Source organism: Aulonocara sp. 'chitande type north' Nkhata Bay, linkage group LG17, assembly GCF_057382095.1.
Source record: "Aulonocara sp. 'chitande type north' Nkhata Bay isolate Kocher_YH1m ecotype deep benthic linkage group LG17, A_spYH_male_GT1.1, whole genome shotgun sequence".
NCBI lineage: Eukaryota > Metazoa > Chordata > Actinopteri > Cichliformes > Cichlidae > Aulonocara > Aulonocara sp. 'chitande type north' Nkhata Bay.
The window spans coordinates 34,108,763-34,136,509 of NC_141360.1; the positions used below are offsets into that span (position 1 = coordinate 34,108,763).

A 27,747-nucleotide genomic window follows, 5' to 3' on the forward strand; every position below is an offset into this window, starting at 1 on the left:
ATTGCTGGACGCTCTTAACTTGATGCCAGAGCTGCGCAGCGCTCAGTCCTGGTGAGACTGCTTCTGATTATCTCTCTCTGTACTCATGATCATGCACTGAAAACATCATCACTGAGCTGATCCGGGACGCGGAACGGGACGGAGTTGTGCGTTTGTGCGGCCAGCACGAATGCCTTCACAGTCGTGATTATATTTTGATAAAAGGAATATTCAGGCTGCCCCGCATCGAGTTGTTGCTCCTTTAAAGGTGAGTGTTTGACCCGGTAATTCATTTTGTTCTGTAAACTGTGATATGCGCGTTCTCGATAGTACTGTGAAGTCATGGTTTCTGCGTCAACAAGAACCAAGTGAGATTACCTGTCTCTCAGTTTACTTCATGGCCAAACAGGCGAGAACAAAAAGAAACGACTTCGTTGAAGCACTGTGGCATTTTTTCCCCAAAAGAGAAAAAAAATTGGGGGGGAATCTGTGAACCAGGGTGGGGGATTTTAACTTGGAAAATGTGCATGCGTAAAGACGCGCTGGTTTTCATTTTGGTTTCCAGATGTATGGCTGCCTCTTGTCACTCAGGTGGGCTCCATCGCTTTCTCTCTCGATCTGACTGCTCCTTTTCCCTCTCTTTGCAAGTTCCCAAATCTCCTCTGAAGTACATCTGTTGTGACACACCGCAGCCCAAAATCCACACACACGACAGAGTGAAGCCACATCACTCCAACCGCGCTAAACAATTGACAAAGTCAGGCATTTCTTTCATACTCAGCCCCACATCAGACTTTAATCAGCCCTTTCAATGGAGTCAATTTGTTACAAGATGAACATGTTTACTCTCCCTTGGCTTAAGACTTTTAACTCAGAGTGCATAAAATATAGTTAAAACCGCGACTGTAAGTCCTACAGTGACGTGTTAAGGTAATAAAGCCAGTGGTGGCACCTAGTGGTGAGAGAGATTGCTAAGATGCTGCAGTGAGAGCAGTAGACTTGTGGGTTTAATTCTGGTTTTTGCATATGAGAAATCTTGTAAAGTAGAGTAATGACATATCTACACTGTAGTCTAAATTCAGACTCTTAAATGGGATATTTAAGAGTCTGAATTACTACCAGAAATGCTCTCCGGCCCATAAAGCCTTCTTGTTAACTGCCCCCAAAGTTAGTTGATCCAGGATCAGAGCAACCGAGGATCAGGTGACTGAGGTGTATTCCCCCTCTGTGGGAGGCCAGTCAGGCGCACTGTGCGCCACTTTGCTGGGGGTATACGCGCTGCTATGCTAAGCCTTTGTTAATGAGTACGTATCTGTGTGTGTGTGTCCTTGTCTGTGTGTGGTACTGGGTCTAAGTGCTTGTGGATCAGCATGTCCATTACTTTGTATGCTTGTGTGCATCCGCTTTTCTGCTTATGTGTTCATGCGGGTGTGTGTGTGTGTGTGTGTGTGTGTGCGTGTGTGTGTGTGAGAAAGAGAGAGAGCTGTTTGGACTCAGGAGTTAAGCTGCTGTTAATTGGTCAGCCATTTGGACCACATGGGAGAGTCGAGTCAGGCAGTAGCTGAAATGATCGGTATGTTTTGGCTTGACTTCAGCGGGCTGCGGGACATGACACTGATTCCTTCATATAGATGCTGAACACTGTGGTTTGTCTTGCGTTTGTTCAAAAGAATAGCTTTTGAAATCCTCTTTTCACTAATCTTCTGAATATGCAGCTGGAGGTAGGGAGCATGACTTGTGTTTAATGGTTGTAAAATGTACCAACATTTAATTTGATCTTTTACAAGTTTGCTGCAACCATGACTTGCACTTTTGGCTGTCGCCCAGCAACGACGTAGTATGAAACATGAGAAACCATTAAAAGATTATTCCTCATTTTTACAAGTTGTGTTTTTACAATTTAAACTAATGTCAGACCTCAGAAGACAATTACCAGCTGCAGTAATTTTATTGGTGGTATCTTCTGTCCTTAAGAGCAGCAGCAAGACACTCACTGAAGAAAAAAAGCTCAAGTATCAGTGACAACATGTGGCTAAGTCGCAAAAGGTGGGTTGTAAAGCGGCTTGCAGAAGCAGCAACAGCTGTATGCAGGTAGATTAAAGCAGCTTCATTAGCGTGCCCTACTTTCCATTTGGATATGTTTCAGCTGAGCTATCAGCTGATGTGGGCTGGCACTGACATCAGCTGTTATCATCTGATGTTCACTTTATCAGTTCAGGTAGCTCAGGTAGTAAGAGATGATCATTTTTAGTGATGCAGAGAGCTGTTGGGGTTTTTTTTCTGTTTTTTTATGCAATGAGGATAAACAAAGAGCAAGGGGGGGAAAGGAAAAAATCAGCATTTAGAGGAGTTTGTGCCTTTAATGGGGAGGTTTAATGGAATTCTTTTGCCAAAACAAAAATGGGGCTAAAAGGTTCATTTTGTTTTAACATATCACAATGAGGGGAGTAAGGAAGCCTTCTAGCTGAGGAGGATGTGAATCAGATGGCAGGTTATGAAGCAGATGCAAAGGAGATGACCTTTTAGGCTTTATTCAAAGACAAGAATGACTCCATGGAGTAAAAATCCATGTCTCGCTTTGGCAGGAGAGGCGGATTAGATTATGAATGAATCCTCGACTTCTTGTTTGTTCCGCTTTCACGAAAGCCTCGGCAGCTTGTTGTTTGTGGACAGCCTCTAGCTTGACAGATTCATTTTTCAGAGCGGTGTCTCTTGATTAGAAACAGAAAACTTCGTCCTACACTTCTTCATTTTCTTCTCACATGCAACCCAGATTCTCATTCTTCAGTGGGGTTTGAGTGCCAGAGAGGAAATCCAGCCTGGAGATTGTTTTGATATTGTTGGACACTGTCCTGGAAAACCTTTCCTACTCAGCGACAAGGGTGTTCTGGATTTAGAGCCACTGGCTTAAACACCTCAACTGATCACAGCAGTAAAGCTGCATAAAGAGCTCAGGATGTGCTGTTTTTCACACTTTTTTTTGGAACTTAAAAGATTCAGTCCAAAAAGTTGCAAGAAAACCTCTTTCATGGTCATTAGGTAACTTTTAGAGAAGGGCATCCCATTTGAAATCCATACTTTTCTAAACATAATAGTTTATACTAGGATGGTTTGCTACTGGGCTAACATCTTCGAGGGGGTTGCGCAGACTTTACACCCTTCTTGTGTCCCAGTGTTTAACTTGGAGGAAAGATTGGCATAAGATTAAATAAATGGAACCTAATAAGAAACATAAGCACAAATGTGAACGGCGTGTGTGTTTGTATATGTGTGTTCATAAGAGTGTGAGAGACAGAAAAAAAAATTGAGCGACCTATTAGTAAGGCAACACTGTTCAGTCTGTGCACCTCTCTCAGCCTAAGACCAACATGCGTACACACAGGCAAGTTTGTTCTGTCATACTGGAATTAATCGAGTGTGGGGTTGTGTAAATCATTCCAAACCTCAGAAAACAGACACACACAGACACACAAACACACACACGTGTATACACACATATGCTTGCCAAGCAGCTATCCCCTGTAGTTGTGTGCAGAGGGCCAAACAGTGAAGGTCCAATTACTGAGCTGGAGCAACAGCACAGGGAACAATGAAGAACAGACGTTTTCTTGAATGTTTCAAAGCTATGAGAGCAACAGAAATAAGACTTTCTGTGCATTTTCCTGACGTTTTGGATACTCAAGGTTAATCCAGAGACTAGCAGATTGTTAAATTAACCATTATTTGTTTTGTTTTTTAAGTACATGTGATTGAAATGCCTGTCAGGCACCGGCATCGGTCAGGTCATTCATGTTCATGTGGGGGCTGAGACAGCAATCCTCGATCTACAAACACTAATCGTGATCTTTGTGCTCGTTAAGTGGTTTCAGACCAAACCCTGCAGGCCGCATTGGCTCCACAAACCTTGTATTATGGTCAGCTTGTGGAGAGGAAAAGTAATTCGGGGTTTAGAGGAATATCAGACGCTGAGTAATGGACTCGGAGAGGGAACTGAGCTCAACTCTGTGTCAAAACATGCAGCGGAGCTGAAATGAAGTTGCCCGCAGCACTTGCTAAGTGACGCAAAGCTGAGGTGTGTTTAGAGTTCCCGACTCGTGCCTGTGAGTGAGAGTCAATTTGGCACCAAGTTAATTACCTATACACACAGCTCTATTTGATGATGATTAAAGCCACACACACACACACACCTGCCCAGACACTGCCAGTCGCCAGCCTCGGCAGTTAGCGAGACATTAAAGGTGATGATTATTAGATGATAATAATTGAAAGGCTTTAAAGCCCAAGTGAGAGGTAAACAGTATAGATAGAAGGAGAGTCTCGTATAGGAAGACGAGATTTCGCTGCAAAAACCACGTAATTATTCCCCATTGAAATGACCACCCTGAGGCAGAACACAAATGATAGCTTTCAGTTTTGTTTTTGATTGGGAAAAACATAAAAAGGTCTCTTCCTTAGATTCTGGGCTCTTGTTGGTTGTTGAGGGCGACATCAATCACGTAGCATTGCTGTTATGATGGGAAAACCTCTTCCAATTTTGGTGATCATGTTTCACAGTTTGATGTTTTGTGGCTTCATGTTTTTGCCTCAGTAACAAAAAAAAAGAAAAAAAGAGACTGAGATCATCCTATGGATAATATTAAAGTTAGTTTTTTAGAAACAGAGTTAACACGCTGTGCATCCAAGCCAAACTGGCAACTCCCGCTCTCTGTTTTGGGTGTTGGATACACAAAGCCGTTATTTAGGAACATTTGCCAGAAAAGAGTGTTATTTAAAGGAGAGAGCTATGTCAGAAACATAACAGTTACATGGTTTCAGGTCAGAGTTCAGGAAATCTTCTTATTTGTGAATCTGGGCTTGCTGTTTCAGAGCGTGCATCAGCAAACATGGCTCAGCTTCAGCCCCTCTTTCCCCAAATTGGTCTCATGTGTTTGACATTGTGTTCCCGAGGCTTAGACCGAGTTGAATGTCTCAACTCAGACCTAATCAGGGACAGCCTGCTCCTTTCCCCTGCCTTCAGAGAATTTTCATCTTTCTCTCTTCCCTTGCGTCGCTCTCTTTAGCATTTCACCTCTCTTTCACGTTGCACACGATCTTCTTGTGACTCTTTCAGGCCCACGAACTAATCACTGTCAGCCAGCTTCACAAAACAGGAGCAGATGTACCAAACGAGATGGTTTAATGCGTTGCGAAAAACACGAGCTGGCAAATTTCTTGTGATTTATATGATGAAACATTTAGTTATCATTACATTGGGTGGTCGCCTGTCTCTGCAGAAGTCTGTGGGGACATACCCTATCTGTCGCTGCATCTCCATGTTGCCTGACATGATCCCAGAGGACCAGCAGCCCTCTAATTCATTCAGAGGGGAAATGGCTCCATCCAATCTGATGCCACCCAGACTCAGGAAATGGCCTGTTGTGATAAATGCGATATAAATGAGGGTGGGGAAAATTACAGGACTATCACCAAATTTACCAAAAAGCTGTGGATGCTGCTTTTGCTTGAGGACTTGTAGAGTCACAACTTTCAGTATTAAATGTTCAAAACATCTCTAATTAATGTTTTTGACAATCACTTCACTTCTGTTCACAGCAAGCTGTATATGGAGATGGACATAGGCATCATTAGTGGCCTCTTGATTTGGAGTTTAACATTATAGCCCTTCCGATTTTGTTTTGGAGACCTGGAGGTGTTGCATCCTCTCTCTGCTGCTCTCAAGTGGGGAGAAAAAGAGGCCAATGTACATTCATTACCATTCAAAGTTGCATAGGAACACAGCTTCATCTTAAATGACTTTCCCATCTTACATAATAAGCCCCTAGCTGCCTTTGTGTTCTGTGGCAAGCAATCAAGCTGTGGTGTATCCTTCTGTCGGGACAATTTCTCCTCCAAGACACGGAGAATGTACCAGATTTTCATCCACAGAGGTTAGCTGATGAAAGCTTTGGGGGTTTTCCAAGTGCTCTTCACAAAACAAATCCAAACAGTGATCTGTCTGCATTTCTGTGTTGTGAGATCCATCTGTTCCTTTTTTTTTTCTGCCTGTGAAAATGGGGTTAAATTACCACTTGCATTAATGAGGTGGTAAATAAATGTCTCTTGTGTTTACACGAATGACCTCCAAAACCAGACAGTAAACTGAGGGGGGAGAAAAAGAGGGGTTCATTATCTCAAATCAACCAACCGTGGAAAACAACATGTGGGGCCCTGTTTGTGTGTGCATACGGCTATGTATCGTTGCATTTGTGTGTTTTGCATTTGTTTTTAATTATTTGAGACTTTACATGCATCTTTTGGAGTGTTGTAGAGGAAACCCCCAGGACTACCCCCCCCCCCCCCCCACCCCCCCACCCTTTCCACCCTCGGGGCCTTTCAGACATCTGGTTGTGGATGGACACCTCATATCCCCAAGTAATACGTGCTGTTAAGCCCCTGGGAGCCGCCGCTGTGCACATCATTACAACCCTCCTCGGGCTTTGCCTGGAAGTTCGCTGAAACCCTATCGTTTGGTTCAGAGGGGTACAAATATGCTCTATATCCTTTTATGCTACTTCCTTCCCAGTTCGTCTCCCATCTGTTGCAGATTAGTTTTCGTTGTGTGTTTAGAGAGCAAAGCCCATTGCTGAGCGGGACTGATAGTAAACCCAGAAGGTTTTAGTCAGAACTGTCAGGTAGGTCTGAATTAACAGAGAGGCCAACTGAGGATATGCCCGGCTGAGAAGAAAGACGAGGGGCGGGGGGGTTTAAAGAGAGAAGCAGACAGGGAGAGGGTGAGACAGGCTCCAAAGCCCACCAAACAGTGCGTCTGTTTACCCATGAACCTCAGGCCCGCTACTCGAGGGTCAGTGTGGAATGCCAACATGGTCTGCCTGTCCAAATTCAACTGCAGTTGCTGGGTAGTAGAAGGAGAGAGAAACAACCTTACAAAATGACCAGTCATGCCACTGATAGCGACTTTATTGAAACACACAGCTCAAAGCCACTTTCATATAGCACACAGCCTCGATATCTGTCACCCCCCTGCAACCCAAACTTGCCGTCAGAATGTTTGCGTTGCCGTGCCGGGTCAAGTTGCCGTCGCTCAGCTGTTCTTTTATCAGTCTCCTTTCAAAATCTCTAGTAGAAATCTGCACAAACGGGGCTTTGGAATGCGCAGTGAAACTAAAAGCTCTGCTGTATGGTTTCACATACACACCCTTCTCCCAACTACAAGCAGCTTTGAGAACTGTGCCAGCCCGTGCAGGCCAGACTGCAGGCCGAGTGTGACAAAGTGCCCGGGGCTGCAAACTTGGTCAGACCCGTCTTTCCCAGCTCTTGTGTTTCCACCGCTAAATTATGGGAAAGCGAGGGTGCCGGCATTATAACACACAGCCGGTTTATGTGTGTGCGTTTGTGTGTGTGTGTGTTGGTCTGTTCTGCTTGACTGATGTGCCATCCCTTCAGGGTCCTGTCATTAAGCCTCTGTGTACACAACCCCAAACCCTGGGCCACATCTATCTCTTATACTGACTTGATGGGGGACTTGTGCACAAACACACACACAGACACACACGCATGCACACGCCAACAGCTTTCCCATAGTAAATGTGATGCAACTCCGTAGGTTGTCTTGCAGGATGTGTCATCAGATGTGACTGTTTTTACATTTACATCTCCCTCCTTGTTATTTTTAATTTTATTTTCATTAGGAAATACTTGCATCTCACTTTGAGTGGCATAGCTCATTAAAAGCCCTGATTTATCTGTTTCCTTTGGCTGAAACATGTGACACACTGTAAATCTGTCAAATGGATACTTGCAGCAAGAGAGAGGGACTTTTTGTAACAGCAATAACAATGCTGACTTAAGTCAACGTAGAGGAGATCAGCAAAAATAATAAAAGAGCCTACTTCGAGCCAACGCAGCTGGATGGTTGGACTCTCATTTCTGTGTTTCCAAGAGCAAGATATGTTGGGTCCTTTTTCTGTGGTAGTTTGTCATCCTTAAGTACAGTATCTGGGCTAAAAGCAGTTTCTTTGTGACTTTTTCCCTCAAAAGAGCAGCTTTTATCTCCCTCTAACAATATTTTGTAGAAGTCTAATCAGAAAGGCCCGGCTTTTTTAGCCATTCAAGTGAAGCAAATCAGCAGCCCATTTCTCCTGTTAACAAGTACGAGATAACGTGGTTCTTGACATTTTTCATCTTCACCAGCAGTCACTCACTCACCTCTGTTCTGTTATAGTTATAAATATCTGCATATCTGCCTCTTTTTTTCTTTTTTTTAAAAAATAATTCCAACCCACACACACTCCTCTCAAAGCCTCGGTTAAAATATCTTCTAGCCTGGCTTTTATTAAAGAAGGAATACATCACTTAACAATATCAAATTAGAGCTGGACGGGAGGCACAAGACTCTTTTCTCTCTCTTCTCTTCAGCGTGCACGCACACATGCAGCACTAGGATGACAACATGTTTGGCTTCCAGATGTATTCCCATTTTTCCATTGTGTTTCTCACTGATGTTCTAGTTCGTCATTGCAATGGAGTGTAAAAGTACTCTTATTTAAAACAGACTCATCACATTTAAAAGGTTGTTATTATACAGCTAAAGCCCACCTGTGCGGCCTAATGGGACTAAAATTGAGACATTTTCATTAGATTTGGCAGCTAAAATGTATCTGAAACGTGATGAATGCAACTGTAAAAACTACAGGAAAAGCACTGTGTACATTGTATACTGCTTTTCTTAAGCCGGTGTCAAACTTTCAGTGTTGTAGTTTACAGTAGTTTAATCTGTCGGTAACTACATGTGCTTGAGTCACATATCAAGCAACACTCCCATACTCCAAATCAGAACATCTTGAAGAACTTGAAGAATTTCCAATTTTGAATTATAGTTGGTAAAAGTAAGACTAAGACAAGAAAAGTGTAGCTTCCAAACCCAATGCCTACCAAAGCTCCAATGACATCTGACAAACCCTTACATTTTATAGCACTTTTATTACCCCCTCTGTTGCCCCAGAGGTGTGTAGGTAACACCCTGGAGTGGTTAACAAATCTCAACAGAGGGTTTTATGACTTTAAACTTAAATTACACTCAACCGGGGAGTGTCAAGGAATATTAACACTGATGTGGCAAAAACCTCCAAGCTTCTCCACACTTCCACAGACCTGATTTGCAGCAGCGAGTCGGGCTGGTGGGCCTTGTTAGCGAGGGCTAAAGATCCAATTTCCTGGTGTGAAAGGCTGCTGTGAGGCGTCTGTCAGCATGAATAGGGCTGAATGTAGAAATCAGTAAAATGTAATGGATGTGAATTGATGCAGGTCTCAGTGTGAGTAAGGGTACATGTGGCTGAAGCTAAACACTTGTGAAAACTGTATTTTTCAAGTCAGATTTAAGTAAGAGAGGTTTGTCCCATGGGTGTTGATGTTGATAACTGAGTTATATTCCCAGTAATATAAGACAAGATGTTTCTAAGAAACTAAAGAAAGTTTTGATTTTCATAACTAGGTGCATTTGTCACAAACCTAGCCTCATGGATCCCACCAGCTAGTGTACTCCTATACACTAGCTGGTGGGATCTATAGTGCTGATCCCAAACCTGGGTAAATGGGGGGCACACAGCGTAAAAATGTGTGCCAAATCAAACATTCAGATCAATCCACTGTGGCAATCCTTGGTAATGAGGAAGCAGCCGAAAGTACCTCTTTCTGTCTGTGGCTGTCAGTTTCTAGGTCTGCAGTATTCCTTGTTGTGTCAGGATCTTTAGGTAATCGGTTAGCAGACACTAGCCTTGCTTAAGGCATCAGTTTGACATAGTGCAAACCACTTATTTAAAAGCAAACTGTCTGAGCCGTCTCCTTATCAGAATAGGGAGTAGCTAATGCAACGGACATAGATTAGCACTGAAAGTTACCACTGAAGACCATAACCTTTGGAAGACATACTAGTTCTTGCTTAAAAGCATATGTTTTCTTTAATCCTGGAGAACTGTTTGCACAATCTGGTGTATTTCATCATGTATTTACACTTTATGCTACTTTAACATCAGGAATGATCTGCTTGAGCTTTTATGACAACCTGTCCTGCAGCATGTTGAGACATGCCACTGTCCTTGTTGATTTCAGTTTTGAGCAACCAGGGGGCGATTTCCTCCTTGTATTAGCATTCTAAGGGATCAGGTAAAGTGTTGCCCCTTGGGGTTGAAACAAAGCTGACAGACTGCAGGTGTGAATGACTGTTATAAATGAGAATGGAGAAGATCACTGCTGGAATGGAGCATCGTTTGCTTTGTAAACCTTCCCTCTACAAGAAAGGTCAGGAAAAGTCTGAATTGCCAGTCAAGCTGTGTTCCAAAAGATAGAGAAATTTAAAAAAAAAAAGTGCAGCCAGAAAGCATAAGTAAGTGTGCTGTGTGTGTGCATTTGTGTGCAGCTTATGTGTAGTCTAGACTCTTGGATTTCAAGTTTAGAAAAGGCCAGGAGATCTTGTCTGAACCACAGTCCGAAGCTTATGCCAAGGAAATAAAACTCTGCTCACAAAGTCCTTTGAGACCTGATCAAAAGGTTTCTGTCCAAATTGCTTTGGACTTTACTGAATTTAGACCGATATTTTGAGCCAGTAATGTTACTGGATATCAGCCAAGGCTGTGTAAAAAGGAATCAAGAACCCGTGCTCCAGTCACTTCTCATTTAAAATCAGTAGTTTTTACCTGTTGTTGAACAAGATGGGATTAAGTTCTGTTTTTAGCTGTTTTTGAAAAAGCAACTGAATGCAGAATAACACTGAGTACTTGCATTTTACAACATTAAAAAGGGTCTGTTTTTAACAAAATCCCAGCTGTGTGTGATTTTCATGCATCTGTGCTCATGCACTAAACCCTGGGGTCAAATGTCGCTGCATAAACTCTCCATTAGCAAGATGCTAGTCATTAGCCTAAGACATGTGAATGAAGCCTAAACATCATCTATTCTGCACATGTCTAATCGCTTTGCAGAGACCTAAAACATGAAATATTTGCCTCAGAATGACTTACACCCATTAAAAAGATGTTGTCAAGCAATAAAACTACAGGATAATCTTAATGAGATAAAGTTCAGGTTTGTATGAGGTTTGCTGTTAAGATTAAAAGGCCAAGAAGAATAAAGCAACTTTTAATGTCTCTATCATCGTGTTTCTTTAAATTTACAACAGATAAGCAAACCAACACCTGTAAGATTAATAAATCTGAATTAAAAAGGAGTCTTTCTGCTCTGTCAGACCCTCGTTTCTCTCTAGGAAGAGGCAGAGGAGACAGTAAGGTCAACTGTCCTTTTATGTTTTCTTAAGAACCATAGGTCTCTGGCCACAAGCCCAGGCCCCGTCTGAAAGGCAGATATTTGCCTATTGTCTGGTATAAAGCCACTCATCTGTCCTCCATTCAGCCAGGAGCATTCCTCACCCGCTCATTGGCTGGTTTCATTATCTGAATTAAGTTGCTGTCTATCACAAAAATAGGTTCCCTTCTCTACCTGTCTACCTGGAATAAGATTTGCCAAGCTTTTGAAATGCATATCCAGATAAATATCTTAGGAAACTTAATGCACATCTCTCTGAGGGTTAAACACAAAGTGGCTTTTGCAGTGCAGTGCCAAGACTCCTGGAAAACTCAAGAGCTTTTCTGAAAGGTTTACCCTCTAACTGGACTGCCAGGCTCCGCTGTCTCTTCTCTCAATTTCAAATATCTGTTGGTATGCCAGGAAAGAAGGCCGTGCTGGCAACGCACATAGACAGTCCCATCTCTAAGCACACAGAGATCCCTATTCTCTATCGCACTTTCCTAAGCTAATTAGCTAACTGAGTCATTTCTCATTTGTAACAGGTAATCCGACATGTGACAAACAGCTCTTTTGCCCTCTCCACAAGCAACTTTTTCGGGGTCGCCAGAGGAGAAAGGCATCTTTGTCTGCTGGACAATCGAGTAAACTCATTATTCATTTTTGACTCTTTAAATGAAGCCATTGCTGCTTTTCAGCCTTTCACAATGACGGATGATGGCGAGCTTGTCCAAATAATCACATCAAACTTCCCTAGGCTCATCTCAGCGAATTCTGTTTGCATACAGATTATTCTTCTTCGTTGGCTTCATGCGTTATTTTTTTCCACCATGGAAGAATAAGTGTAACTTTTCACATTTGATGTCTACTAATGCAAGCGTCACCTTCGGGTGTCATTGTAGATCTGAGCTCTTTACACCTGGTTCTGCCAGATTGTTGGGAGTTTCTTAAAGTGAAGTATCATTTGACAATAACATCATTGTGGAGTGAGAGATGAGGATGGAGGGGACCCCTTTTTCTTGGTAATGTCCGAGATGGGCTGAACCCGACAGATCCTCTGCGTGAGAATTTCCTGAGATGGATGAGTTGAGACTTGAGGGGAAGCAAGGTCAACATTTAACTGGTGAAACACAAACAAGACCCAAGGAGCTGTCTAATGGACAAGCTGCTTTTAAATGACTGAACACCTCCAAACACAGAGTGTGTCAGGTGTCGATATGTTGGCAAACAAAGACCCAAAGTTGCTATTATCAATATTTTTATATAAACAGTGGGTCACATGAATCCTTGTATGTGAAAGTGGATCATTTATAGCGAGGAACTCAGGAAGTCAAGTCAGGTTTAAAAACCTTTTAAAGCATCTTTTTAACTTTATTATTTTGGTTTTTAGGAGCTTCTGTAGATGGAAGGATTTCGAGCAAAGGTTTTGCCAGTTTGTTGGTCTTGAATATTCAGGTGTGCCACAGTCTTCCCAGGAGTGGACATCCCAGCAAGCTCACCTCAAGTTCAGACCATGTAGTGGCCAGAGAAACTGATTAAAAAAAACCCACGATTCCATCTCAGGCTCCACAGGCCTCAGTTGTTAAAGTTCAAGTCAGTACAATTAGAAGAACACAGAAGAGGTATGGATTGCTTGAAAGGGCTGTCAGGAGAATGACGCTTTATTCTAAAAAGACCATGGCAGCATGGCTTGGTTTGGGAAAGCTGCATCTGAAAAAGCCAGGAGACTTCTAGAACGATGTCCTTTAAACAGACAAGACCAAAGAGATGCTTGACTTTAATGCACAGCACCATGTTTGGAGAAACCCATTCACATCATATCAGCTTAAAAACTTCATACCAGTTTTGAGGCAGGGTGGTGGAGGGGTGATGATTTGGGCTTGTTTTGCAGCGATTGGACCATGAACTCTGTATATCAAAGTGTTCTAGAGTTAAATCTCTGTCAAACAGTTAAAGCTCGGCCCAAGTTGGCTCATGTAGCAAGGCAATGATCTTGAGCACGGCAGCACAACAGTCAACAGAATGGCTGAAAAAAGAAAGGAGCTAGTGTGTTGCAATGGCTATAAATGTGCTAAAATCAATTCAGGGTGCTCTCCATTAATATTAACGAATAAAAGGCTACAAAAGTGACTTACAACCATCCCCATAATTTCATGATATGTTGACTGGACATTTACAACAGATGGCACACTTTTACAGATAACCTTAGTAATGTGATTAAATAAATGATGGATGGATGATGGTAAAATGAATGATGTTGGATACTAGACGTCTAACCAAGATACTTACTCACCTATTATAAACTATATAGTCTTTGAAGTCTTGTTCTACCCTATTTAATAGTTCTCCAGGATTAGTATTGTACATTAGTTGGATTTACAGTTTGTCATTGCTGCCCCTAGTGGCCAAAATATGTCATCATGAGTTTAAATTAGCTGTTTAAATGTACCATAATTTATCTCAGATTTCTTTTATCAGTGATGCCTCATTTTCATCAAGTAGCATTTACAATCAAACCTTTAAAGTACTCTTAATTTCCTCCTTTTTGAGCGTAAGTTGTTTTTTTTTTTTTTTTTAGATGAGATAGTGGAGCAGCTGGACCTAGAACCAATTACCCACCACATGATCTAATCAGCAGATGAGGACAAATTAATGCAACATTATTAGAGCAAATGGCATGAGATTCATCAAAGTGGATGACCCCAGGAACCACGGTGAAAGAGAGCAGCCACTCGCATTATAAATAGAATTTTAATCCCTAACTGGAAAGTGAAGAGGAAGGGAGTTCATCATAAACATATGTGAGTATTTCAAAACGCTATATATTTTTTAAAAAATAGAAATCGCTTTTGAAGTTGAAGTTACTCTGAAAGTTGAAAGTGGCAGGGTCGACATGAACAGTTGTGTGGCTTGCAGTACAAGATGTTTTGGAAAGACAGGACAGACTGATAGAGACAAAGAAAGTGCGAGAGAGGAGAGTGAACATGTCATCTGGCTCTCAGGAATCCTTCAGCTAGTCTAGGGGAGGGGGGTGCAGGGTGGAGAGCTTGGTGTCAGGGGAAGGGGGTGTTGACTCTGAAGGTTGTGTGTGGTGTGTGTGTGTTGTGTGAGTGATTGAAGTGTAGTGGCAGGCAGGGGGACTGAGGGAGGGGCTGACAAGGCTTGGCTGCCCCAAGAGCACACTCTCACAGTGGGATCAGAGACACTACAGATAGAGACGTCGCCCTCCCTGGCCTCACTCATCGCTCACTGGACCTTAAAAAATTTGGATTCCTAACTGAGTTGTTATCCTGCTCCAGAGTGAGAGCTATCCTCCTCTTAGGCTCTCATCATAGCTGATGTTGACTTTCAAAGGTTGAGACTTTGGCGTGGGACACTTCCTGACTGAGTGGGATCTGGATCTGATTAGAATGTGGATCCACTGGGCTTGATGCAGCAGACATGTAGCCAGAGCTGCGCGACCAGGGGATTGTGGAAGTGAATGAGGGCTTTATGCAAAGGGTGGAAAAGGAGATGCTGTTCCTGGAGGTAAGAGAAAAGTGGATGAGTAGGCGAAACTTACTGAAACTTGCAAACACGTTTGAACCTCTGCTGGTGGAAAATTCTTCCACAGGTCCAGCCATTACGCACACTTAGGAGGAACCTGTGTGTGTATGTATGCTTTGTATTTTAAAAACATCTTATTTTAGCATCTTGAGGCGGTGTGTACAGTTTTTTGAGAGGCTGTGCAGGTGGTCTTACTCCCGACTGTGTTAATCTCCTCTGCACCCCCTGACACCCATTTGGCTTTAAAATAACACTCTTTAGCAGTCAAAGAGCAGTGACCTCAGCCTTTGAACTCCACAATCTAATTGTTTTCCTAAATCGAATCTTACAGCACTCAGAAAAAAACCTTCTTTTTTGTTTATTTATTTTTATTCTAATACTTATAGACCATTATATGAACTGCAGGTAACTAAGCTTTAACTGTTGTTGGGAACTCTTCCTTTTACTTCATTTGAAAAGAACATTTAACTCACTCGATGACGGAGTACCCCCAGAAAACGGTCAGATAAGTGGGAGAGTCACACATGGTTAAGTTAGCTGGCTACATCTGGCCCCTGTTTACACATCCCCAGTGATGTGATTCTTTAAACGTCTTCTTTTTTTTTTTTTTTTTTAGCCTGTTTAACCTCCTCCTGTGACGTCTTCGTTGTGACCCTGCTGCTGGATTCAGGCGAATAGGTGGACATTTTTTTTTGTTTTTGTTTTCCACAAAGGCAGTCATTGTGTTATTGCCAAGAGGTGACATGGTGAAATGTGAGTTGCTGTGTATGTTGGCTCAGGAATCCGCAGTCACCTTTTTCTCCTGTTAGTGGGATGAGAAGCAGGAGAGCCGCGGGGCAGACGGAAAGTGTTAGAGCTGCTAAACCATAAGCAAGCCACCCTCAAACTGATCAGCTAATGTCTAACTGACTGTAATACGAGCACCTCAGTGTTTCACCCGTTTTCTGGTTTTAGTGTCTTTAAAAAAAAAAAAGGCATTTCCTGCTTTATTTTACTTACATGATAGGGATGTCCGACAGTGCTAATCCTATTATAAAAATAATGGGTACCTGCTGCTTCATACAAAGGTGTATTAAAAAAAAAACCCTACACAGACAGTGATATTTAAGGTTTTAAGTTTTAGCCCTCAGGCCTTCAAACCAATTCAGAAACAACTATATTATTGCTAATTTAGTGGCATTAAATAATCTTTATAATAAGAATTACTCATCTACATCTACTTACTGGTCTTAACTAGGTTAGACGAGATAAAGCAGAACAAGTAAAGAAAAGCTTCTGAGTGATAACATTATCTATTCTACCATAAAACCTGATAGATTAGTCACTGAGGAACAAAGCGACACTCAAAAAACCCTTTGTCCTGAGATAAGAGCTGTGGTTTAGACCTTAAACACCATTTGTAATCTGTAAATTTCAAGTTTTGAAGCCCTAGGCTTTATTCAACTGTATGCTAATTATGGGTATGTTAATACCTGTCTTCTTAGGGGGGTTGGATTGTGGTGGAGGAAACCCTGCCAGCCTGCTCACCTCACTCCCCAGGCTTTCCACTTTGCATTGTGAGTTCAGTTGCGGCTGATAGTTAACCTTTTGAAGGGGAAACTCATTCTTGTGGTTGCGTTTTTTTTTTCTGTCTTTGCTTGTTTCTTTGACACAGTTCAACAGTTCCTAACAGTCCTTAACCACTACCTCCCACTCTAATCATTTTTGCCCAGTCCACAAGTGACTGGGTATCACAATACACAAATCTTTGTCTGAGTAAGTTTGCAAGTTCTACAGGCATAGTTAACACTCAATATTTTGGTCAATGGCAGCTATTGAGACTATAATGTCCCCAATGGTGCTGCTCTTTTGTGAACGATCAATCCAGCGAGGTGGGCCGGTGTAAGATTTCTGACTGCTTTACCCCAAACAAGCCCTATTCTGGTCTGGATTTGCATGTCAAAGAGGGCAGGGCCAGAAAAATTGTTTTCGACACCTTCGAGACCAAAGTTGCTATCAGGTCAATAAAGGTGGGAGACACACAACAAGATGGATTGACCTCCAGTCATGTACGACTGTTATCAGCTTGTACAGAGAAACAACAAAAGCTGCTTGAAAGGCGGCTGACAGCGGAGTCACACCGCAGTCGAGTGGGCGCATGCAGTTCTCCACACCACTAAATCATTCATTGTTATTTTTGAATTATTTTGAACATCACTATAAACTCCATGCAGTGATCACCGCACGTGGGCATCCTTACAGCTGCTTGATAGGCTTCAAGCCTCGCTAGCATCGAGGATAAGACCAACAGATGCCTCGTGGCTAACAGATGGAAATTTCAGCTGCGTCTTGTTATGTCAGAGTATTACTAGCTTGGATTAAACCAAGCCTCTTTTTACTGACAGTAAAGTGATCCTGAAATGGTTTATTATGCACAACACACGTCAACCCAGTTAATCAAGTTCTGTAATCTCTGTATCTGTTCTTCGCCTAACTTGACATCCGATCCGCTTCAGTGCTTGATTTGTGAACTTACAGGTGATCGTATCACAACCACTTCATTTATAAACTATGTCATAAGAATGACATAGTTTATAAAGTGCTTTCTTTCCATCTCTCTCTGGCATCTACCTTTTGTTGATGTTGCAATGGGCACAAGTCAAGTAAATGTATCATGGTGTATACATCTCCACTAGGGATGGGTATCGTTTAGGTTTTATCTGATACCGGTGCCAAATCGGTACTTTTGAAATGGTGCCGGTGCTCAAACGGTGCTCAAACCGGTGCTTAAAGAATGGAGAACACAAAATTGGTCCAAAAACCTCTCATGTTCAGCTGTTTTTTGTAAAAAGATAACAATGTTAGCCTTTTCTGCAGCTATGGGGCATATATGGTATCACTCTTGGCTGGAAGCAGTGCTTAAACAATGGAAAAAACACAAACTTTGTCCTAAACCTCTCATGTTTAACTGTTTTCCACTTTTTCTTTGGTCATTTTAGCCTTTTTGGCCAGGGTGAAGGGAGTATCTGCCATCAAACAAGAAGACAGCCGCATGTAGCTATGATGATGTTTGCTAGTTCACCTTACATGCATTAATGTAATAACGTGGTTAGCCTATTCAACGTAAATTACACACGAACAACATTAAGCTACTCACGCAGAGAAGAACGGCTGCTGCTGCCATCATCATCCTCATCATTTCTGCTACACTGGCAGGGCTAGGGGCCAGGACTCTGCTCTTCGGGTTTTTGGGGATGTTGCTAACTCCGGGTCTGATAACAGGCACCACACCCGCAGTAGATGCGCTTGGTGTGAGGTCTCGCAGCAAGCTATCAAATATGGCGCATTTCTGGGCTTTTAAAAAAAACGCTATGCGTCGCCAGGTGTTTCATCAGATTTGAGGTGTTCCCTCCTTTGACAGTATCACAGTATCAGCTTAAAGCACTTGTTGCAGGCTGCTGAGTTTGCATATTTTGCTGTGAAGTACAGCCAGACTTTTGACCGCTTTGCCTTGGTCATTTTTAATCTGTAGCTCTGCTCTAAAAGAACGTACGTACCTGGCCCCGCCTACTATCCTCGGAAACGTAAAATGATTGGCTAGAATCTAAAGTGTATCACAGCTCAGGAAAAAAAGCACCGAAATAAAGCACCGAAATGTGCGCTGCTTTTCGGTCTGGTTACTACCGTTTATGTCAGAACCGGTGCTATCATGGCACCGGACATGGCACCCATCCCTAATCTCCACTTAAAAAGAAATGACTTTTTAAAACTGCTTATTGCAAACTGTGTCCTGCATGCTTACCATAGGGGGGGGGGGAGCCTGGTATGATTTTTCCATTATAAATCTTTCATCAGAGTTTGTCTCGAGTATCCTTTGAAGATGGACAATTTTCACTCTTCCAGCATGGTCCTGTAATGGAATAAACAAAGGAAGCCTGATAAAGTACACTAATGGATGGAAAATAACATATTAGCTATTTTTGAGCATGACTCAAGAGGTTTGAATCGTGGAAGGATTCTGTGAGATGCCACGGAGAACTTGTCCTTTCTTCTCTGTTTGCTCTTTGCTCTTCTCGTATTTTTCTAGCCATTATGTTAAACTCTAAAAACAGCGCTGGGATAAGAGCAATTATCTTGTTGAGAAAGGAGAAGAAACAGAGATTAAAACTAATTGGCGGATTTGAGGCTTTTAAGAAATTCGGAGGACTTTACAGTAAGTGCAAAAAAAAATCCCAGATCAGCAGTATCCCAGCCAACTGGTGCCAAGAAGGTAAAAGCCAGAACTTTGTGTGTAATTAGAGAAAGTATATGAAGCAAACAGAGGAGGGCTAAAAAGCATATATGAATGAAAGGCTGGGTCTGTTCTTTATGACTCCTAATCCTTCTTTGTTTGCTTGCAGCACCCGTGTGTGATGAACCTGGAGCGCGGTGAGAGAGGGGAGCGTCCTTTACCCCGAGGCCCCGAGATGGAAACTCGCACTGGGGGGAAGATGGGGAAGATATCCGTGGGCTTCCAGAGGAGCTCCACCTCAGATGATGACTCCGGATGTGCGTTGGAAGAGTATGCGTGGGTGCCACCAGGACTCAGGCCTGAACAGGTAGGACCTTAATTCCCAAATTACTTAATTTGACCATTATGAAAAACACACACTTGCTTTTTTTTCTCACTGCTTTGTCTCCCAGTGTTGTCTTTTGAATGGGTACAAACGTCCAAATTTTAGCTGACAAAGGATTTTTTTATTTTTTTTTTGTGAAAACCTGCAAGTTGATAGCAGGCTTTTAGTTTAGTTCAAACAAGGTTATGTGCACAGTGCATTCCCTATGCCCTAATAACAGATTAGTAGTGCTGCATGCTCAACTCAACATCTAGCTGTGGATTTTTAAACATTTTTTTTGCATCTAGTAGTGTAAATACGGTGAACGCATTCATCGCATTTCAGTTAGAAATTGCTGTGGTCTCGCATATTTTCCTATATTTTCTTCATGGCACTGCTCACCAACAAACAAAAGTTTGTTCGTGTTTCCATTGCTCCTGTCAGGGGAAATTAACCAAGGCAAACATTAACATTTACAGTCCCTTTGCCGTCTCCCTTTTATGTGGAGAGATTTAACAGTCGGGCGCCTGTGACTGCAGAGGGGTTGACATGTTTGGCTGGGAGTGTCACAAAAAAAAGGAGCGTTGCTGTGTGTGCAGTCATTCTCCACTGATATCCTTCACCTGAATAGAAGAAAGAGGAAAAACTCCTCGTCTTTTGTTTCCTCTTGAAGAGATCAATCTGCCGGTTATTTGACAAAATTCCATTTAACATGTCTCCATCTCCAGGTCCAGATGTATTTCGCCTGCCTGCCAGAAGACAAGGTGCCATACGTCAACAGCCCAGGAGAGAAACACAGAATCAGACAGCTCCTATACCAGCTGCCGCCGCATGACAACGAGGTAGAGATCTTTATAGAAAAGAGACAGAACATATGAGAACTGAAGAGGAAATACGGAGCTCAGCCAAGATACGATGAAACTAACATTCATGTGTGACTATTGCTTTAAAAAAGTTGGCTTTTTCTGGCATTTTGTTATAACTTAGTTCAGTCTAAGAAGGTTTTTGAATGTGTTACAGCTGATTTTTTGTTTTTTTGTTTTGTTTTTTTACACACAATTCTAAAGGTGATCCTGAGAGGTCAGGAGTGCAACTTAGGAAAACACCAGCAAATACACAAATGGTGCAAAAGTCCACAAAATACAACAGCTGTTGGAAAAAAAGTTTAATAAAACATAAAGGGAATGGAAAAAAACATGCAACAGAAGTTGAAAAAAAGCCATGAGGGAAGTGTCTTTGGAGAGACGATAAGGTGACGGAACAGTTGCGGAAGTGACAGAAACCAAAACATCTCAAGGATGACTCTGAAACAAGCTTAAAAGAAGCAGAGGATTTATCTAATACTATAGACACATGTATGCTATTAGCCGTTTACTGTTAGCTTCTCACTTCCGCAGCAGTTTAATCACATTATTGTCTCCCCAAAAACACTTCTGTTTGCAGCATTTTTTTCTATTTTCAGGTGTTTTCATAAACCAAATCCAGCAGTTGAGTAAATCTCACACAATCTTGCTGTTCTTTTTATAATAAAGCTGAAACAAGGGCTACATTCCCTCAACCCTGGTTTAAAAAAAACAAAAAAAACAAAACCAAAAAAGCCCTAATGTGACAGTAAAGCACAAGCCAGCCTCTTCTACATGGCTTTATGGTGTGTAAACCAGCACCCCTTTCACATCTGTGTTAATAGAGTTTACATTAGGCGATATGGTCGAGTGTTATCACCAGCATGGGGGAGGGAAGGGGTCCACTGACATAGGTGGTCTCTATGCACACAATAGGTACACACAAACAATGTTTGACTGAGCGGTTTGATGATGTTTGTTGGCAGACCTGGTGGTTGTGGAAGCAAACTGCCCGAGGATTCCTTGCGTAACTGTGGTTAGAAGGGATAAGCGCTTTGTGCGCATGGAAGGCAGTGAGCGTGTGCATCTGTGTGTGTGTGTGTGTGTGTGCGCGTATGAGCTCACACATCGTTTACTGTTGTTTAGAGAACAACCGAGCTGGTTGTTAGGACAGCCCTGGTCCTTTTTATCTGAACCTTCATCACCCGCTCTAAACACGGAGGAAGGGTTTGTGTATTGCTCATGTCATCCTTTCAACGCAACCTTGAGGAGGATTGACATTAATTAAACCCTTTTCCAGCCACATATGGACTCGCTGTGATAATTTCCCCCAAAGTTGCATGAAAAGATGAAAGCCAAAACATCCGCAGTAATTGCTGGAGGTCTCAAGATGCCGTTTCTCATCTTCCTCATCTAAATTGATCTTTTTGTTTCTCTCTCTCTTTTTTTTTTTTTTTTTTTTTTTTTTCTTTTATCAACAGGTGCGTTACTGCCACTCTCTAACAGAGGAAGAAAAGAGGGAGCTCCACATGTTTAGCACTCAGAGGAAGAGAGAGGCCCTGGGGAGAGGAACACCCAAAGTTCTACCCCGAGCTCTGCAACACACCCGCTGTGAAAATGTAGGTGCTACACATGAAAACTCATAACCACACATATACCCACATGCTGTAAGTGCACTAAAAGACCTAGCATCACTTAACACTCACATAGCCACGTGGTAATAATTTACAGGGAAACCAACTGGTGGGTCTTAAGTTATTTATATCATGTGCTACTAACATCCTCTATCCAATCCAAATGCCTGGCAACCCAAAGAACAACCTGATTGGCTAGTGTAGCGGCTTTAATCATCGACATAAACTTCCTTGTTAGGTAGGGCGAGAGAGGAAACAAGGAAATTGGGAGGATCGTGTTTAAACCAAGTAGACAAGCTAGTTTTTCATGAGGAAATCAGCCAATTTCCTCCTGCCCCACTATATCCCAGCGTGACAGACTGCAACAAGAATCCAAAGGTTAATAAGTCATTCTTACTATAGTCTTCAAATCCAGTTTTTTCCAAAGCAGTCACACTATGTGGTATATAATTCCAAATTTACTGTTTGTTTACAGTATATGCAGCTGGTTGTAAGACTTTATGGCGATGTGGAGATGGCTTTTTTTTTTTTTTTTTTTGCCTTTATGTGGACAGGCCAATTTTTTTTTTTCATGATTATTTGTAAATATTTTTTGGAAAGTTGGACTTTTGGGAAAAGAGCCACCTTGGTTCCATTTTCCGGCTGAAGTCACAAGGAGCAAACAACAAAAATGGCAACAATCCTAAAGCCCAATCTCTTATTTTATACCGCTCATTTAGCGATGCATAACATTTAGTGCCAGTCAAACCATCCTTGATCATGTTTCTGAAAAACTTCCCTTCAGTGCAGCAGATGTAAATATTAGTATTGTGTGGCTTCCGCCAAATTCAAGCAAGTGAGCCACATCCTCTGTCGGGTATCCAAGAAGAACAGATGAAATGCGGCCATGTGTATTCCCCCAGACAGGCAGATGAAGTCTGTCACCATCTGAAAACAGTTGCTAACATGGGGATGCAAGGTCACAGACACTGAACGGACTAACATGATGACCAGCGACCACGCGCATGTGGTTAGGCACATCGGAAATGCATGTGTATTCACTCAGCCTCTGCAAGCTGTTATCACCCTCTAACTCAGACAGCCATGCTTCTACTGCACATGCGATTCAAAAATATATCATGAAGACAATTGGACACACACTTTGTCAGGCTCTAGTTTCCTGGTGCCTGACTTTCAGCAACAGGCAACACCCCCATATCCAAGGCCCCTTTCTGTTCACCCTTGTATAATAATGGTTAACAGCTGGGCACGCAATCCCATGCTGCCTATGGGTGTCTCATAACTCTGCCTAGTTATATAAAGACTCTACATTCAGACATGCTCGGACCATCTCTGCGGAGTCATATGAGTCTTCCACTTAGAACCAAGGTCGAGTGCTTTCTGTTTTAAGATTACAGGACAAAAACGCTGCCCACTTCCTCAGTTATGTCTAATGAATAATTGAGGGTTTCATTGCAGAGTAAACAGCCGCTGATTGAAATCCAGAGAAAGCCAAATAAGTTTGAGCTTGTCCTCTAATCTTCCGTTGGTAAAGCAGGGCTAGATTCGTGTTTTCTTTTTTTAAATGAACACATTTACCTACTTGCAAAGTGTTGTAACTCGGGAAGATTTACATGTGCAATCTTTTTTTAATAGCAAGCTGTGTTGCCGTGAAAAGATTACCTTTCATTGAGGATTATCATTAAATAGGAGTCATTGATGCGTTTTTAAATACACTCCTTTGGCATTTGCACTATGACAACCTGTTGTTTGGCCTTCTTTGTCTTAGCATCACTGCAAATGGAACGTCAGCAGATATATGATATATTTTGAATATCTATCTCATCTCATTTATCTCTTCTTTGTTTGCCCTGCACGGGTCGTGGGTATCAACTGTATCTTACACGTACTGTAAAATGTCATTCCTCTATGCAATTGTTTCTTTATTTACCCCCACACATTTATTCTCAAGGTAGGGTATTTATCACCTAAGCAGAGCTATGTTCTCAATGAACTCTCAGTATTCCCTCCCGCCTTTGGAATCTCATGGGTTATCTGTTGTGTTTATCAGTGCTGTGGAGACATCAAGGGAGGCGAGATGGCAATTTTTGCATCCAGAGCAGGACCGAACCCCTGCTGGCACCCGGCGTGCTTCGTGTGTGCCACATGTCAAGAACTCTTGGTGGATCTGATCTATTTCTACCATAGTGGCAAGATCCTCTGCGGCAGACACCACGCCGAGCTTCTAAAACCGCGATGTTCTTCCTGTGATGAGGTAAATGGCAGTAATGGTATACTGGGTACTGTTAATGTTTTAAAAGGATTCCTCATAATTAACATTAGAATATGCTTTTCCCGTTAGATCATCTTTGCAGATGAGTGCACTGAAGCAGAGGGTCGTCATTGGCACATGAAGCACTTTGCCTGTTTTGAGTGTGGGACAATGCTAGGAGGCCAGCGGTACATCATGAAGGATGGAAGGCCCTACTGCTGTGGGTGCTTTGAGTCATTGTACGCAGAGTACTGTGAATCCTGTGGTGAAAACATTGGTAAGTTATATTTTCACTTCATTCCCCTATACTAAAAACAAGGTCCCACTGATGTATTCTTTTGTGTACTTAATTTTTTTTAATCATATCATATAGGTGTTGACCATGCCCAGATGACCTATGAAGGTGTACACTGGCATGCCACTGACCAGTGCTTCTGTTGTGCCCAGTGTAAGACATCCTTGCTGGGTTGCCCATTCCTGCCCAAGCAAGGTCACATCTATTGCTCAAAGGCCTGCAGCCAGGGGGAAGACATTCATGCCTCAGACTCATCTGATTCTGCATTCCAGTCTGCTCGTTCACGTGAATCCCGGCGCAGTGTTCGTATGGGGAAGAGCAGCAGGCCAGCTGAACAATGGAGGCAGTCACAGCTTTTCAATCCTCCTGCCACCGTCCCCTCGTTTGAGCACAAGCTTGAAAATGGTGAGGGTGAAGCAGACGCCGATGGTGACATTGATATTGTAGGGCGTAAGCTTGCTCATTTCGGCCTGGATGAGGAGAGGTTCTGGCGAGAGCGGGAGGAGCCGGATGCAGGGGGAGAGGAGGATCCAGAAGAGTGGGCCCAGCACGAAGACTATATGACTCAGCTTCTACTCAAGTTTGGTGACCGTGGGATGGTACACCAACTTCAGCAACCATCCCAAAAATCTCCTAGTCTTTCTGGTGACACAAACAGGCTAATAAGTATGTCTGATCCCTGGCTAAAGCCCGATACTACACCTATGGGGATTGCTTCTCCCACTCCTGCCAGTCCCACCCAGAGTCATTCTTCCAGTCAATCCCGAGCCAACAGCCTTAGCCCTGGACTGATGAGCAAGAAGAACCTGCCTGAAATGTATTGGGCCCAATCGCAGGACGGGCTGGGAGATTCAGCCTATGGGAGCCACCCAGGTCCTGCCAGTGCCAGAAAGATCCAAGAATTGGAGTTGGACCAAGATCAGGACCAGTCTGGGGCAAGACAGGCCTTCTGGGCAGACAGCAGACAGTGGTATGAAGACTCTTTGGAGTGTATTGCTGATGAGCTGAGGAATGTTGAAAAGAGTGTTGGAGACTCCATGGATTCCCTGGCTCTTTCAAATATCACTGGTAAGGAGATGTTTATATGAATTTAATTGTTTTGTTTTATTAAAAAAAAGCTCAAAATTGACCTTCCTTGTTCATCCTCCTTAGGTGCATCAGTGGATGGAGATGGGAGGGACAGACCTTCAGTCTATACCCTTCATCCCATGCAGAATCCCTTGGTGGCAGAGAACTGTGAAAAGATGAGCAACATGGGAACGTTTAATTCCTCTCATCTTCATCACAGTGCCAATTCCCTCAATCTAAAACTGGACAAGGGAAATGAAGATGACGAGGAAGAAATAGCACTGACATTGAGGGGAGACACACAAGGTGGCATTCACTCATTGTCTCCACATTCGGAAGACCTTCCTGCCACCTTTGTTCATGCTCCAGCTCTGAGGAGAAGCAAGTCCCAATCCCGGCCCCCTCAGATGGTCAAGTTCTCAGAAGACACTGTGGATAATGGATATAATGATGGATATGAGGTCAATATCAGAAAGCACCCCATGAGTGAGAAGCCACACAGAAGGGCATACTGTCCAGATGAGATGGGCAGAGAAAGAATCCGCCCGACAAGCCACATAGGGCGCAACAGGCAGCACCACCACCGGTCAGGCAGGCACCATAGGAGCCGCAAGACTCGGTCAGACAATGCCCTTCACATGGTGCCTTTGGAGAAGGCGCAGAGGCCGTATGAGCCCCAACAGCAAGGTCTTGTAAATCCGCCATATGGTCCTATGCTCCTGCAACATCCTTCACAAAGGTTGCCAGTTGCTTATCCCCAAACTCGATCTGACTATATGCTTGGGAGCTCGATGCATAATGACCCACGGGTTGAGCACTTCATGGGGCTCTACAGAGATGAGGATGACTCATGCTCTACTTGCTCTTCCTCATCATCGGACTCTGAGGAGGAGGGCTATTTTCTAGGTCAGCCAATCCCTCAGCCCCGATCTACTGTGCGCTACTATGCAGAGGACTACCCAACAAGGGTCACGGCCCTTTCTTCCCAGAGCCATGGCCCACAGACTGGTCGGCAGAAGAGTCAACGGTCCAAAAACTGTATAATTTCTTAAAAACACCAGAGTGTATTTACTTGAGAATCTGCACAATGCCAAACAATGTGGTCAAGATTTTCAGTATGTATGGTGGTTTACACAGATCAAATCTGAGATTAGAATGGCAGCACTAACATGTAGTGTATGGCCAAATTCAAAATGCATATCGTATTTCAGGCCTATATCGACTGAAACAAGACGTCTTTAATTTCAACTCTTAGGACCACAAAAAAGATGTGCAACATATAGTTTTTGTGTGTGTGTGTGTGTGTGTGTTCAAAGGTGGCCTCAGTACTGGGTCTTACTGATTTTCAGCACTAAGATAATGCACGGACTGATAAAGTTGAACACATTTTGCTTCAGATTATGTACAGCTGGCGGTGGAGAAGTTAAACTTTAATTTCAGCTTTTGCTATTCAGTTTTACTTTTTAAAATGTTTTATGTTCATTTAATTTTTGCAGCAGTATCTTTTCTGTATTAAAGTGGCACAAAGGTTAATAACGTAGAACATAGAAACTAACCAAATAATTATTTAAAACATAATACAAAATTAAAATGTACATACTAAGTTAAGATTTTAATACTGCTATTTTTATATCCATGTTTAAAATGGTTGTTTTGCTTGAAGTCTATGATTAAAAAAATGTTTTAATAGTGAAAAGAACTCTTAATATGTTATGAGAAACGACTAAGACAGTGCCACTTTCTTCAGTTACGTGCCATGCTATTCAATAACAGTGCCACATATATTCCACTATTGGTGTACAATTTCTAAAATGACTGGCAGACCCACCAGTATTTTCCATATTCAGCCCAGCTGTTCACTACCATTGCTCTGAAATAATCAGCAAAAATGCTTTGTGATGTAAAAACGCTTGTAATAAATATTTTTCTTCAAAGCCTCAAAACTGACTGTTCTGTTATTGAGTTTAGAAATTGTTATTGCAACCACAGACTACTTAAAAGGCCGGCTCATGTGTTTCTGGACCATGCATTTTGACATTGCATTATAGCTCTTGGTCATCAATAGCTATACAACGCTGCACGAAAAACCTTGAATGCTTTGGTTGCTTGCAGATTGCCATGGTTTCCAGTAGATTACATGGAAGATCCCAACTTGTGTGCAAACACTCGCAAACTATTTGAAACTGAAAAGTATGACACAAACCAGAAGTGGAGAACTTTTGCTGTCAAAGTAAACATTTTTTTTCACTTTTGAAATTCAATG

General features: G+C 42.5%; 1 protein-coding gene across 4 annotated transcripts; it reads left to right on the plus strand.

The window, feature by feature from the left end:
- The first annotated feature begins 36 nt into the window (after positions 1–36).
- prickle1b (prickle homolog 1b) lies at positions 37–27,237 on the plus strand. Of its 4 annotated transcripts, XM_086270086.1 has the most exons (10): positions 37–247; positions 13,853–14,075; positions 15,437–15,498; positions 19,200–19,397; positions 20,123–20,236; positions 21,718–21,855; positions 23,921–24,124; positions 24,212–24,398; positions 24,495–25,484; positions 25,569–27,237. In XM_086270086.1, exons 4-10 carry the CDS (start codon positions 19,212–19,214, stop codon positions 26,534–26,536), a joined length of 2,787 nt encoding a protein of 928 aa, XP_086126212.1. In that variant the 5' UTR covers positions 37–247; positions 13,853–14,075; positions 15,437–15,498; positions 19,200–19,211; the 3' UTR covers positions 26,537–27,237. The 4 variants fall into 4 exon arrangements, with proteins under 4 accessions (XP_086126212.1, XP_086126209.1, XP_086126211.1 ...); XM_086270083.1 differs by lacking the exon at positions 15,437–15,498; XM_086270085.1 differs by lacking the exons at positions 13,853–14,075; positions 15,437–15,498.
- The last annotated feature ends 510 nt before the right edge of the window (positions 27,238–27,747 follow it).

Excerpts from the sequence above, each read along its gene's own strand:
- prickle1b (XM_086270086.1), top strand. The coding sequence starts at position 19,212 with ATGAACCTGGAGCGCGGTGAGAGAGGGGAGCGTCCTTTACCCCGAGGC. Across the intron at positions 21,856-23,920 it reads AACACACCCGCTGTGAAAAT|TGCTGTGGAGACATCAAGGG; the intron begins GTAGGTGCTACA and ends TGTGTTTATCAG. Across the intron at positions 24,399-24,494 it reads ATCCTGTGGTGAAAACATTG|GTGTTGACCATGCCCAGATG; the intron begins GTAAGTTATATT and ends CATATCATATAG.